The following is a 16,204-nucleotide window of genomic DNA, read 5'->3' on the forward strand; positions in this document are numbered from 1 at the left end:
AAAGTAAAATGCGACAAGGATCTTTTGGCGTGTGGCCAAAAACAAAACTAACGCCGCCATCTTGTGAAGTGTCACACTTGTATATGGTGTTGCTAAGTAAAAAATCTGAATTTCACTGTTTTTTTAAATATTGTGGCCATTCCATATAGACATAACTTCAAGATATATCCTGATAATAAATACATCATAAATATGTCTGCACCGCATAGCTATATTTAGCACTAGGTAAGTATAGTATTTGAGCAAGTAAACATGATAGGTTGCAAGTGCATGGCCTATCAATGGTTATCATTATTTTTCCCCTATGTGGAAACCGGGATGGCTTTCCCAATTTCTCATTCAGTCAAAATTAGATAAAACTAACTCGGTTTTCAACATTAATATTTTCAACATATTCTCCAAAATTGAGGAGATTTTATTTGCTGGCAGGCTTTGTTCTACAATCTACGCCCACCTGTCAATGTCATTCAAGTGACAAGAGATCCTTGTCGTACCTATTGAATTTATTGTCAGTGGTTGACACAGAGTAAATAATAAATATGGCAAGCAGTGAGTTCTCAATTCTCAAAATGTACGCACTAGTCACTACTTCTCTATTGAGTGTTCTCTAGTGGCGATCGATCGGCGGCGTATAATAGAAATGAACGCATACCTATTTGCCTAATAATTGTGAAGATCAAGGAAAGATTTCATAACAAATCAAAATAAAAACAAAACTATTTGCTGCTATTTAATTACATCTGTTTACGATAGTGAAAAAATCTGCAGTGAACTTTACAGTAATAGTATTAATTTTACGTTCCAAGGAAATATCTTCGCTTATTGGAATTTTTTGGTATGTCACGAGAATGTTTGTTTGCTGGTTATCTTATTATTGGCTTCTCAAATAATACGCCTACTGGTATGCACAATTAGTTGTTTCACATCAAGTTTTTCTTTAGCGATGATCTTATGGAAAAAATGGTTAATAGACTGTTATATCAGTTATATTAAATATTTTTCGCACAACAGTGTCCTGTATCATAATATTGTGATTTGTCTTGTATTATGTACCTAAAATACAATGTTTGTAGTTGTAGTAGTAGGTACATAGTTGTATAAATAACACTAATACCTACTGGTACTGTTGGTTTGGATGATGTCATATATTTTAGACAGTGGACATACATTGGTAGACAATAATTGAAACATGTATTGCATTCAAATGTGCTGAAATACCAAATGGTTAAACAATATATTCAAACATAGTTTTACAATTATCTTACAACACAGTTGGACTCTGTTCTCCTGTCACATTGATCAAAGGTAGTGACATGATGGCACAAAATAAATTCTTTTATTTTAATTTAATTTTAACAACATAAAGTTGAAATCTAAAACCCGACTGATATTAGACTAAAATCACTTTTCTGTCGCTTGGTATATTTTAATGTTGTTGTACAGTTATACTCATGAACTCAGAAATTTCTCCTTTTTCATTTCACAGGCTACTCAATATATTAGCAAAAAAATTTTTTGGAGACCCCCACTTTTTTGATGTTATAATCAGTTAGGTCAATTTTTTCATATAAAATATAGCCTAAGTCACTCCAACCTTTACAGCAAATCAGTTGTTACCTCATTCATCAAACTACTTAACTTCTAAGTGCAGCATTGCACTTACTCCTGAAATAAGCTTTACTGTTAATTGAAAAGGAAATGGGAATGCTGTGCAAGATTTGTCATGGCAGAAAAATCATCTTTCTTTTTTACTGACCTCACAAGAAAAGATGTGATTGAATATTTTTTTTCTTTCATGGTAAACTCAAAGAATTAAAAAAAAATTGACATACTATCTTGTGTTGACACTTTTATAATGTAATTGTAAAAATTGGATTTTGTTTAAGCCTTTGTTAATTTTACAGAAAATGATCCAGTTACAGTTTTATTATAAAAAATACTTACTTAAGTTTGAGCTGAAATTCGCTATTCGAGCTGAATAAATTTTATTCTATTCTATTCTTAAGAGATAGGATAGGTTGCCCAATAACAAAACATTGGGTAGTGGTGGCCACCGGGCGTCTTGAGTTGCCAGGGTAGGCTACTTTATTTACTTTGTACTAACATTACTTATTTAATTATTATAAGGAATTATTGTTACTAACACACTAACTTTGTATATGGACTTATTTGTATAATATACATTATATGGTCTGAAGTAAAATATTACTTATTTATTTAATTTTTATTTAATTTGGAACAATTTTATTAAAGTATATTCATTTGTAAATAAAGGTGTAAGAAATGCTTAATGCCGGACCCAGGGGTTAAGCCGATAGCCACTAGTGATTCTTCTGCATCAGATGAAGCATCTAAATTAGAACTGTACCTTCAGAAACAACTTGAGGAGGATGTAGCAAGGTATGACATATATATTTTATGATATTAAAGTGCATATTTCAGACTTTGCTATGAAATGCTTTTCATCTAACTAACTCATATGAACTTAGCCTGTCAGACATGTAAAAATTAATTTTATATGTAATCCTACAAGTGTAAGAAGAGAGTAAGAGTATGAAAATAAGTAGATAATTATGTGAGTATAAATATAATTTCTGTTTGAAAAAAATAATCATACAACATATCTATTTAAAGGAACAGAATAATTATATGGACAGATTCTTGTAGCTGTTGCACACAATCTCTTAAACTAAACTGAATTGGCAGGTCTAAATCTAGTAATGCGGATGCTATCCTTTTCCCTAGGAAATTTTCCCTGTAGAGGATAGCATCCACATTACTCATTATATAGAATTATTAAATTCTGTATTTATTATTTACATTTTAAACTAGCTGATGCCCGCGACTTCGTTCGCGTGGATGTAGGTTTTTAAAATTCCCGTGAGAACTCTTTGATTTTCCGGGATAAAAAGTAGCCTATGTGCTAATCCAGGGTACAATCTATCTCCATTCTAAATTTCAGCCCAATCCGTTCAGTAGTTTTTGCGTGAAGGAGTAACAAACATACACACACACACACACACACACACACACACACACACACATACAAACTTTCTCCTTTATAATATTAGTGTGATACTCTTTAAATCCATTCTAATATAACTTTACGAAGGTGTGCTGGCACGTTTTATCGGCCCGACCATTTTAAATGGTTTGTCGATCTTGTTTCCGTTGTGGGGAAAAACATAGGCTACTTCTTGCCTTGAAAAATCCAGAAGTTGCCACGACTTTTAAGAAAACCAAAACTCAGGCGGATGAAAGCACGGGCATCATCTACTAACAAATACCTGATGTTAGTTACAAATAGATATAGTTCAGGAGGTCGACAGGACAGGACAGGGTGGGGACGTGCACCCGCGCTAACCCGGTGCGGGATAGCGCGGGCGCTGTGCGTGTATGTGGGGTTCCCTTCCTTCCATGACTCACCTCATATCTCGATTGCCATGTTGACCTGTCGCAAACTATAAGTAGGTGCCTACTTACTTGTGTTCGCTTACTCTAGGAAAAATTACTGGCTTTGTCAATGATTATTTCTATACAATTATAACTATTTAGTTTTATAACCTTTGCTTGCCCACAGAATTTTTGATGAATCAATTTATTCTGATTTGGAAGTGGTTTGTGGAAAATTAAAAATACTGACACATTCTTGTATACTAAAAGCACGTACAAACATATTTTACAGCAAGCTTGAAGCTATTTTGCATGTCAATATTGGAAGAGAAATTTTTGATGAAATATATTCCTTCATAAGGTTAGACATTTTATTGGTCATGATATTATAACCATTATTTGCTGCAATATCTTAATGAATATATTCTGTTTTTAGTGATGCCTACACTGAATGTGATATAAAAAATCAGGAAAAAGATATATTGATTTTTCTTAAAAGAAAAATATTTACTAAATCTAACGTATCGGATTGTAATAAAACAAAAGAGAGCACGGACGACATTGATGTCTTCTTAACGCCGAATTGTAGAAGTCCGTATACAGATAACAAATATCAACAAATTTCATGTCTTAGTCCTAGTACAGAACTGACAAAAGAATACTATGCTTTGGTACATATAGAAGGAAATTTACTGGAACAGGAGTTGATCGAACAAGATGCACTTTCCAATGCCTTCCATACTATAATACAGTCGCAAGATAGAGAGCCACATAAAGGAATACAACGTAATAAACCCACTTCATTGTCCCTTATTTCTAGTCACTCTTCTGAAACTCTAAAACATTCCAATAATTGTGATATTCATAGCAATTTGCATAACGAAAATGTTAATTTAAAGGATTGTGAGAAGAAATCCAATCAATCAAAATTGAATCAAAGTACAAAAACATGCCAATCAAATAAAGTCTTTGAAAGTAACTTAAGTAAGACGTTGAGTAACGATACATTCGCTGAAAAAACATTTGACCCTACATATTCTCCAGATAGCTTAGTTACTGACGACCCTAGTTCTTCTTCAGATTACTTGTCCGCCGCATATACGTGCTCTCCCGCCTTGGGATCTTCTGGGTGCTTGCATCAAATAAATGTTGGCGATAATAGTACCAAAATGGAAAACCTTTTTACTTCTTCTGATTCTGGTCTAGAAAATACTGGTATGTTGGAAAGTCTGACTAGTCATAAAGATGTAACATTGACAGATATATCATTAACTGAAAGTACTTTACACGACTTGATTGCAGAAGAAACAAATCAATCACAAGAATCAATCTCAAGCCCCGAAGCAGATTGTAATCAAGTTCAGAGGATGATAGTTCATACTGGACCTTCATCTTTGAATGGTATTTCAGGAGCAGAGGACTTTAATAGACGAAGAAATGCAAGTCTTGGAAAACAAAATGATATAGCATATTGCAAGTCTTCTAAAGAAGAAAAACAACGGCAGAATGAGGAAATTGTCATACTAGAGTCTTCGTCAGTTTCTTCTGAGACTGGATCCTGGGAGTCTGTTTTTCCACCAAAAATATCAGATAAAGAAATTTGCGACAAATTTATAAACAGTGAACGTCAGTATAATTATGGTGACATAAAAGAAAAACCGAACACTTGTAATTATCAAAAATTTGAAAAATTGTTAGTAAAAAATCCAACGCCGTGTTTCATTGATGCAGCAAGTTTGGCAGATGAAGAACAACATTCACAAAATATAAATGAAATTGTGACTGATACATCTAAGTCTGATCTAATGCCTACGCCGAGTAAACCAGTGCCCTGTACTGCGGTTAACAAGCTCGACATTAGCCCAGGTGACTGGTCTGAAAGTAACGATAATGAAGACTCGTTGGAACAAGGAGATAACAAAGACACAGATTCAATTCAAAAGGATTTATCCCCCACTATTTTTGAAATGACTCCTATTACGGAAGACTCTTTGAGTGCAAATATTATTCCAGACAATAAAGGCTCCATCGAAACGCATTCAGTTTCTAGTTGTGCAAATGAAAAGACAGTTTCGCTTGCATCAAACACGGTTTATATGAGCACAACACCCCATAATTCAATCATGTCACTGAAAACATCATCTTTAAAACAATATGAATCTGAAGAAAGTGAAAACGATACCATTATAAGTAGAGGAAGCTACTCTAATTTTCGATCAGGTAGGTATAATGAATCTTCTCCTATAGTTTCAGGCGGTACTTCAGTAGATGTTCATACTCCAAAATTAGGAGCTTTAAATAGTAGTCCATTAATTCGAAGAAAAATAGATAACACACCTATAGTGACAGGTGTGTCATTTCCAAATGATGATAATGAAAGTCTCCCGAAAACACCGAAACCTGCATGCGTATCAGCTTGGATTGTTGATATGTCCAACCCAAAAGAAATTGAATCAGAGAAAACAACATCCAACTCCAATTGTAAAAAGCCTGGTGATAGGAATTGCGAAAACTTGAAAAATGAAACAAAATCAAGCAGCAGTGATAATTATTGTAAAAGCAGAAGTTCTGTAGACTCTGATAGCAGTGAAAAATCTGGTCATAAATTCTTCATTGATTTATCTACTTTGCCTGATCCCTTGCCTCCAGAAAAACCAGAAACTAACGACAGTAGCAATGAAAAAAAGAATATGTTTTCGATGTATATAGATCTGGGTGAAAGCTCAACTCTTAAGGAGATGCCTTCTCGACTGTCATCTTCCCTAGGTAATAAAAAACAGAGCATTGAAATTAAAGGCTCTTCAAAGCCTAAATCTCCAAAATCTGCTAGCAATGAAAAAAATATCAGCGTTTCATCAAAATCACATGATTATAGCATGAGTTTTGAGAGATATGAATCTCTCTGTAATGATACGAACTTAAGTATCTCTGAAATAATATCTATTCCGGAGCTACCTGTAGGTCCAAAAAGTAATGAATCCTATGAATCTGAAGGCAATAAAGTTGATAAATCATCTATTCGACGTATGAATGGCGATAAATCCTTTATGATGAACACTGTAAATGTTATACACGAAGAAACTATTAATGCGAAAGATCAGCCGGTCGATCTTTTCGTCAAATTATCTGATTTAGACAAACCGATCATAAAATCTGATATTTTTGAGAGAGAAAATTTCGATCCAAGAATGACTAGGTCTATTCCAGACAAAAATTGGCCCGAACAAAATGTCCAAACTGCATCATCTAGATCTAGTGAAGTTATTAGTTCGTTTCATTCAGAAAATGCATTGAGTTTAAACAGACTCTTTCCTCATTTAAAAAACGAGTTTAGTAGAAGTATGCCAATTTCTTTATCTGGGAGAACCCGGTCGCCTTTGCGGCCCGGAGCTTCGTCGAGTGTTGGTGAAATAGACGAACAGGTGTCAGATGTGTCTGAAATCAGCAGCATTCAGAGCAGTATGTGTCGTTCTGTAATCGGTAAGAAATTTTCTTGTGGTAGAACTAAAATTCACCAACTTAATTTTATATTACGTATACAATACTGTTTATTTCAGAAAATAGCACAACGGAGGAAACAAGTCAAACATCCAGTTTAATCGGTAACTGTCAGTCCAGATTAGGCCAAGATTTGTTGCGGATGTTCTTGGAAGAAATAGCGCCAGATGTGATAGTGGAAGTATCTGGAAAACGGATTAAAGCACATAAATGTATATTATCTTCAAGGTAAGGCGTAAGCTGTGACAGCCTAGTGGTTAAGACGTCTGCCTTCTATACGAGAGGTGGGGGGTTTGAGCCCGGGCATGCACCTCTAAATTTTTTAACTTACTTTAACGGTGAAAGAAAAGGTGTTTGAAATCTGCCAATCCAAAGATGGTCAACGGGGTGGACTGTGGCTAACCCCTTCCCATTCAGACAGGAGTGCTCAGTAAGATGATGATGAAAATTTTTGATGATCTATTTGGTGCTGTGGTAAGTGCTGGTAGTCTGGTGCGCAGCTTCGGCACTAGGTAGTGACCAGCCCACCGGTAAAGCCGTGCCGCCATTCGATTTAGTGTTCCGGTTTGCTTACGCGTAGAAATCGATTGAGTATGGGTTTAATATAACTGCCATATGCCAATGGGTCTACAACTGTCATAGCCCTTCCAGATTAGCCCGTTTCTATCTGAAATTGCATCATCTCTTAAGCCCAGGAGAGATCGCAATCAATTCTTAATATGGAATGAAAAAAAGTGTTGTGAACGTATGTGAAATATTTATTTTGCACATTGACTTCAAATTTGTTATTTTAGGTGTCAATATTTTGCTGGTATCTTAAGCGGCGGTTGGGTAGAAAGTGCTGGTAACGTCATTGTTTTACCACCGTAAGTATTATCTACAGTTTTTCATAATATACTTGTACTTTTGGTTGCCGCCCCAAAATGGGTTGCACTGCAAGTCAGAGTTTGTTAACTTTGCTTGTTAACAAACATGAACTGTTGGCTTAGTCATGAAGTTAATATGAATACTCATGCAACTCACTTTAAATTTTGATTAGCGTCAAAGCTTCACGGTAATTGTAACGACTTTAACCAGAGTGAACGAGAGTGTGTGAGCTTTTGGTTTGATCCTGAAACGATATTTGTCAAATATTAGGCATTTGAGCACTAGGGATGACGTGAAATCAAAGATTTAAAAATATCATATTTAAAACTCTTTTTTAGGCAGCACAATGGCCCATGTCACGTACCTACCTTGTCGTTTCGTAACCTATATTTAACTCCTGCCAGTATAGGTGAAGCCTCGAGGTTTTGTTACAAGTTTCATAAGTGTTGTGGACTGTTAACTGACCTTAACTATCTGTCATGCAACTGAACCTTAAAGACAGACTCGCTCACGGTTAACGAAAACTTAAAGTCAAACTAAGAGCTTAAGCTTCAGTGATTTAAGATCATTATACAATTAATATTTTTGTTTTAGATTCTCATTCAATGTAGTACATTTTGCTCTGTGCCACATATATTCGGGTCTCTCGACTATTCCGGACTCAATTAGTATTGTGGAACTGGCCACGATTGCTGATATGCTGGGTCTGGAAGGATTAAAGGAAGCAATCATGTTTACGTTGAAAGCTAAATATTGTCACCACTTTCATCGGGTAATAATAATTATCTATTAACTAGCTGATTCGCGCCTTCACTCGGTGGAATATCTGAAAAATCTTTTTAGTGGTCTACAATCAAAATATCAGGTTTCGAGACCCAGGGGTTTAAGCTGCACATTGACATTTATCTGTCACTTTAACCTCCTATATGTGTTACTGTAAAAGCACAAATTCCTTTAAATGCTGTCTTTAATAGTAAGAAGTTTAACTCGTCAGAGATAACAACTAATTTTGTAGTTTTACCAGTATTTACTTAGTAGATCCTAGGTTTTCCCTCATAGACACGCAAAAGTCCGAATGATAGCTAAATGAAGTTTAAACTCGGCTTTTACTGAATTGATACTGACTGTTTTTGGAAATGCGTTACGCCTGAAAACTCGCTCCGTCGCTCGCCCTTTCATTTAGCTCCTCTGACTCGACCTGCGTTTAGCTATTGAGGTCGCCGGCTCGCTTTGTTTTTCAAACACATTTTGGGGGTAGGACAGAAAAGACTAATACAAATCAAAAGTGGCATTTTACCATTAAGAAATGATAAATCTTACGTTTTATACGATATGGGTATATCTGATATTCTTATATTAACATTGTTCAATAACGTATAATTATATCCTAGCTTACTTTTAATCCTATAAAATGCTTTTAGCCGTGTCAAGTTTGCACAGCCGGTGTATTGGAATGCTTTCCACTCTCATCAGTTTATGGATTAGATGACTTATACCGCAAATGTCTAAGGTGGATTACGAAGTACTTTTCAAAAGTCTGGCCTACTAAAGCTTTCGCTACATTGCCTAAGGAATTGTTGGACAAATGCTATCAAGAACATATCGTTAATTTAACAATTGAAAATCTTATTGACACTGTTTATGGATGTGGTATAACAGGTGTGAACTATTGTATTGCAGACATAAAGGTCACACGATAAAAGATGACACCTACATAATATTATGAATCATGCGGTAGATTTTTTTTTTATATTTAAAAAATGGTACTTACCTATTTATATTAATTAGAGTGTTCAGTGCCAATACTTTTATTGCGTGACCTGTATTTAAGGAAAAAAATATGCTATTTGAAGTATTTATTAACATAATCTAAATCGAATACTTACCTACTTATTTCAAACCGCAGTTATTTGTAGTATCTATTAAAATTAACCAAATTTGAATTGTAAAATTATTTATTTGAAACCGCAGCTTTTATGATAATAATTTACTAAATATTATCAGAGGATGAAGTGATACTCTCTATGGTTTCAGTGGCATCGCTGCAAAACAGCAGGTGGGCTGAAAGTGTGGCACGAATGTGTCGTCGTACGGTGAATGCAGCAGCACACTTTGCCGCGCCGAGGCTACTGGCGGTGCTGGAGCTGATAGCGACCGCCCCCGACGCGCCGCAGCCCGCCAAGCAAGCGCTGGACGATTGCCTCGCTGCCGCCATCGAATGGGCCCCGCCCGATGAGACGTGTCGCGCGTACGCTTTCCTCTCCAGCTTGGTCAAAGAAATCCGGAACCAACACTCGTCAAAACCGGACCTCATAACAAACGGCAACCAGATATCTAAAGTGCCGGAGCCAAACAACCTTCTGTTCACTCACGCTAGCAGCTGGCGTCTGCAGTGTGAGGGTGCTTTAGTGAGAGCCGCCCCCAGGGTTGTAGGCACCCAGGCTTTCAAAGATCTACCGTCGGAGCTACGAAGGCGACTTCGAGAACTCGGCTGCATCATGTACGGTCCCCAAGCCATACCCCTCACTGCAGGCCCCACGATGCCACCAGACAGAAAATGCAAAAGCACTTACCACAGCAAGCCGAATAAAGTGGTCAATACTTCCAATACACGAAGTTTGGATATGGAAAAAGTTCGAAATTCCTTTGTTCCTTACAAGCCGAAGCCGGTCGCGGTAATGGGATCAAAAGATAAGTTAACGAGCACCAACGAACTGAGAGACGTCAAAAAGATGAATAAAGTCACCGTACCTAAAGTTAGGACAACGAAAGCGCAAGAGGAGCGTGCGAAATTCAATCAGAGCAAATCGTTAAGTTCGCAAGATCGTGTTGTCAATAATAGATCTGTTACTACGGCTCGTCCACATCTATTTGAAAACACGAAACCTAGATATTTGGAACCACGTGTCTTTAAAGAGAAAGAGAAAAAAGCACCGCCGAAAGCATTCGTCAATAAAATAGTCTCATCCAGTGAATCTTCACGTAATTCGAGTCCAATCCAATGTCGTACGTTGCGAGCTAGTCGCATGACGGCTAACCAAAAATGTGATCATAAGGCGCATGCCATGTCTCAGGACAGTCTGGCTACTACTTCAAGGCCCCGTACGGCGGAACCTTCCACTGATTCGTTGAGCGAATCTCAAAATAGCAACCGCTATGCAACCTACACTAAGACCAAACACACAAGCAAAGGATCCGTAGAGTGTGAGTATACTTATCCATAACACGTAAGAACGTGATTTCGGTCGCAAAATTTATTTATATTATATTTATTTTTCATGTACCAAAATTGTAGTTACAAAGTTAAGATAAATTAAGCTATGTACATAGGAAATGCTTATCTCTAAACAGAGATTTCTTCCAGCTAATGAGATTGCATATTTTTTGTTGCCTTGTGTCACCGATTATGATATGAAACCAAGTGCACTCAAAATGGAAAAAATTACCCTCATTTCGCCTCACTCTAATATTCAGACTTTAAGTGTTTTTTTTTTTAAATCAAATCAATATATATCACTTTATTTATCTCGGCCTTAACGATAACGTATTTAGATTTCGTTTTCTTTAAATTGATGCAATTGTATTTTCCTTTTACAGCAGTGATATCAAAATGCCAAGGGCTTTCACCATCATCGTTGCTAAACGCGAACGTCAAAACTAAGATACCAGTTTATTTGAATCAAAACTCAGTATCCGCCAACGGTAGCACCAGCAAGCAAGCGACCAGTGGTAGAATGTTGCATGTGAACACACATGTAAACGCAAAGGGTAAAACGAAATCGTGTGATCGTAAGATATCCGGATCTCTAATGAATGCTACAAAATCGAGCTCTGCAAAAATTGTACCAAAAGTGTCGAAGGAATCGCAGATGTGTCACTCACAATCCCATAAGCATAAACAATCGAGAACTGGAACTAAACACACCACCAGACGAGAAGATGGTGATAAGGAGCACCACATTCCTGTGATGGAACGTTCAGGTACCTTCTTGAAGGATGAGCCCACGTTCGGCGATAAGACCACTAACATAGACAAGGCCCTGTAAGTTAAAAGTTGTAGGTATGTTTTACCATAAACGTAAGAGGGCTACCTATTATATATCCAACTCAAAACACGTAAAACGTATAAACTTTTCCGATATCGTGAACGGTCATTGTTCTCAAAACAATTTTTACAGTGGAACCATATCTTTGTGAAAAAATTACCTTCTGGTCCATATTCTTTATCGAATGATATTGCCATTTTTATATGGAATACCTAGTGTATTCTGGACAACTTTTCCAAGATTTGATAGACATAATTTTTTCCAGGATTTAAGGGTTAGTCCCATTGTAAAAGTTGTTTATAAGGGCGTTCTTCTATACGATAGTAACATTGCTAGGAAACAGCTTGTACCACGCATAGGGACCTCAAAATAAATAGATTATTGCACTGTACTTAAAATATTTTGTATATATGGTTTTTATCTTGTACAATAATTTTATTTGAATTAACACAAATGAATATTTTGCTTTTAGGCAAGTTAATTTTATATTAATAATAACGCAAACTTATTTTAGGAAAGAGTTTCTAAACTTTATAATTTTTAAACCTACCCTTGTTTTGCAGAAGTATATGTATTTGTTATAGTCATCAACAGAAGTGTTAGTAACGGATTAGTGGGTCTTAATCATGTAAATATTTTCTTGACTAATTTTAATATACATTATAAGTATAATGTTTCACTTACTACACTGACACTTGCTTTGATAAAGTATCTCATTTTAAAAATCAAGGAATTCAACGTCTTCATTCTCCTCAACACGCATCCTACACCACGAGCTGGTACCCCTATAATATGTATATATATTGATTTATCATTTTAATCATGCAGTTACATACTTTTACTTCTAAATCATCACATTTTATGCTTTAAATCGAAAACTGTCTTTAACGAGGGTTTTGAAATAAAGACAGTGTTTTTCGTCGTTAGAGGTGTCATTTAACTTATTTCGAAGCGTTACTTCCCAAAACGTCCTTAGGTACGGAGGTTATGATAACTGACATAACTTGACTTTTACCAAGACGTAAGGACATAAAAAATAACAATAAAAATAAAGACCCTGCAATTATCTATCTTAAACTATGAGACATAATATCTTGTGAATTGAAACAAATCCTTTTGGTTACAGTTTTTGTTACTGATACTTTAATTTCAACCTATAGTTACTTCTAGAACATGGATATAAATTTTTAAATAGGTATACTGCAAACTTGACAAGCCTATAACAATCATCATATGCAAGTATACGAATGATTCTATGCACACGTCTTGCTTGTGCAAGCGGAGTAGCATGAATATTATCTAATTGAGCTAGCCACGCTTGTGCATGCATAATTGTATGTATGTTTGTACATGACAAACTTGCGGAAAACACCCAAATAATGTGTGAATAGCATAGCATATCTATCACATATTTATAATTGGTAGACAATAATCACTTGTCATCATCATGACAAAGTCGATATTTCTTGTTAAAATCGGTAATTATTAACTTATCACCGGGTCTTATTATAGCTGTATAAAATAATCATATTATCATAATTTTATTAAAACATTAGGTGTCATCAATTTCGTGATTTTCTGATTTTACATATTTGACATCTACTAGTCTTTTGGATTTTATTATTACTAAATAGAGAATTAATGTTAATAGTTTAGAATGTGTAAGGTTATAAATTAATCGTAATATGACAATTCATGATGTAGAATGAAGAATTTTGTAAATGTCCTATGTTATCAAAATGTGCAGTAGTTTCATAGTATGCACTATGTCTATTTTATTATATTTAATCTTAATGTTAGTGTTTAGTGTAAAAATATTTTAAAGATTTGTTGTATTTATCCGTATCAAATTGATATTTTGCATGTAGGTGTCCAGATAATTTTATTCATAAGTACCAACCAACCTGCCCCCTTAGCACGTTGTTTGACTTTGCCTACGTGACGGTCGCAATCTATTAATTTTTTGTGTATTAACAGCTCTTAGTTTATTATTATTATTTACAATATACTCATTACAATCATTAAATTATTATTATTAACATACTAATATTTAATTATTATTGACTTGTTTATTTATTTGTTATTAACTTAACTTTTACTAACATTATTATTATTAACTTACTTATATGTTTCTATTTAATTCACTGTTCTACATTTCACTGTTATGGGTGCATAGTATGCATTCCAGTTATTAAATTCGCTTGTGTACATTTTATTTTATGTTTAATAAAATAAAATAATAACATCTGATTGGCTGAACTGGTACACTAAAGGTTTGTAAAGGACATACAGAATACCATAAATTCAGCCATTATTGCGTTGTGGATAATCATTTCCGTGCTAAGGGGGGTGGTTGGAGCGAGTTAGAATGTGACTGATTTGCCTTGTCCTTCGGTCCTTCGCGCGCAAGCGGAGCAAAGTATATATTCATTATTGAAGAATTAACATCAAATGGATAAAAAAAAGATCGTAAATGGCATTCCGGTCTTTAGTATAGGAAACCCTTCTGTATTTACGCTTATTCTTTTTTCTTTCTGTGCTGGTTTCCGCACTTAAATTTAATTACGCTTATTTATTAACTTATTGAAATCGTGGTTTTCAATTTAAAATTAAAAGCCACGTCTTTAATAAAATTAAAGGTGTGGCTTTCTAATGATGTGAATAATATATTATAACAAAACACCCTCATTTATGTTGGATTATAAAAACTTACGCAAGTGACAGTTACCTGTCACCTGGTTATCAATGGCTGGTTTTGTAAGAACTTTTTAAAATTGTAGCCATGAAATAGACATAGGCAATAGCCATTGCAGGGCTGTAGGTAATGTTTTCGCCAACAGTTTGAGGGTGTAGGGTTTTCGGTAATGAAAACTTATGCGCTAATTTTATTATTAAATCTTATTTTTAAATTTTAAATAGGTACTTACATTTGATAAAATGTATCATTTAAAAAAATATTCTCAGTACAGCAATCTCGCCAACCTTTTTTGCCGCTTTGAGCACACCGCGGTGTTTCCATGCTCAGAATGTAAATAGAGATCCTAGTGTAAGTTAGCAAGTTAACGTTAAATGCGCGTAAATCTGTTATTAGTATGGACGGAAAAGAGACGGAAAGTTTTCTGTTCCTTTCCCGTCCATATTTAATGACAGATTTACGCACGGTTAGCGTTAACTTGAAATTTTAGACTATGGACTCAGGTATCAGCGAGACAGCTCCCGCGGTTTCTATGATTGAGCTTGTTTATTGGTCAGTTGGACTCGCTGCGTAGTTCAGAGCGGCCATAAAGATTGACGAGGACTAATGGTATCTTAAAAATATACTTAATCGAGTCACTTTTTTTTAATAAAATATCACATTAGAATTAGATTTTAGTATTATATTTAACGATTTAATATTTTACTTTATGTAGATATAGTTAATAAGCTAAATTTTTATTTATTTATTTTGTAAAAGTTAAGATTTTAACCAATTAATTATGAAATATGATGTGTGTGTAGTAAATTACAAGTATAAAGAAATTATTTTTCAAATACATATTTGTGTACCTACCTGTAATGTTATGAAATATTGAGATAATTTAAAATAATAATCATAATATAATGAGATAATCTAAAATAATAATCATAATATAATGAGAATGAAAATAAATTACTCATAATAAAACTAAATGTTAACAGGCGGTTAGTTATATCTCTATAAATGATCTCGATGATGCTCTCAGTATTCAATTATTTACTTTCAGGTTTGCATCAGCCATTGTTGTAGTTAAAATTTAGGCCATGATTATTTTTTATACTTTATCATAATATTATAATACTTAGATATTGGTAGATTTTATTGTAGTTGCTCAGTCGGCTATAATATCTATAATGCAACCTAAAGAGAACATTTATTTGTTAAAAAAGTAAAACAGGCATTTTTTGTAGTGATTTCATATTTTAAGAAAGATTGCAAACCAGATTCACTTTGATACAATATTGGTTTTGTTATATGCGGCTGGAACATCGTGTCACTGTTTATTTTGCACCTTGTTTGTAAACGAAATTCGTGTGATGTGTTTCCGTATTAGTAGCTAGTTGGTACTAAATATTATTATTGTATTATGATATTATAGTCGATTGATGTTCAGGATAAGCAAGTATTTTTAAATTTTACTATATTTTAACTCTCTGAGACTAAAGTTCTATTTCTGCTATTAATCTATTTCGCTAATGTGTGTAGCAAACAGATAATACTAATTATAAACCAATGTTTTAAGTTAAAACTGGTAGTAATATTTTAAGTCATATAAATGTATTGTTATTTTGTAGAAGGTGGCAGGTGCTCATAATGTTTATACCCAGTGGGAAGATAGGACATGTTCTATGCATATACAGTACTTATACATTTTACGGTAAAT

At 34.6% G+C, this 16,204-nt stretch overlaps 1 protein-coding gene across 6 annotated transcripts; it reads left to right on the forward strand.

Annotated features, from left to right (window-relative positions):
- Positions 1-568: 568 nt before the first annotated feature.
- Positions 569-14,979, forward strand: LOC123880069. 6 transcript variants are annotated; one of them, XM_045927957.1, is made up of 11 exons: positions 569-835; positions 1,905-2,075; positions 2,275-2,400; positions 3,581-3,754; positions 3,830-6,873; positions 6,951-7,119; positions 7,686-7,757; positions 8,353-8,530; positions 9,180-9,417; positions 9,793-10,962; positions 11,356-14,979. In XM_045927957.1, the coding sequence occupies exons 3-11, from the start codon at positions 2,291-2,293 to the stop codon at positions 11,802-11,804; spliced, it is 5,604 nt and encodes a 1,867-aa protein (XP_045783913.1). In that variant the 5' UTR covers positions 569-835; positions 1,905-2,075; positions 2,275-2,290; the 3' UTR covers positions 11,805-14,979. The 6 variants fall into 6 exon arrangements, with proteins under 6 accessions (XP_045783913.1, XP_045783915.1, XP_045783918.1 ...); XM_045927959.1 differs by lacking the exon at positions 1,905-2,075 and having other exon boundaries at positions 3,830-4,608; positions 4,696-6,873; XM_045927962.1 differs by lacking the exon at positions 1,905-2,075 and having other exon boundaries at positions 3,830-4,179; positions 4,474-6,873.
- Positions 14,980-16,204: the final 1,225 nt, after the last annotated feature.

This window comes from Maniola jurtina, chromosome Z (assembly GCF_905333055.1).
Source record: "Maniola jurtina chromosome Z, ilManJurt1.1, whole genome shotgun sequence".
Lineage (NCBI taxonomy): Eukaryota > Metazoa > Arthropoda > Insecta > Lepidoptera > Nymphalidae > Maniola > Maniola jurtina.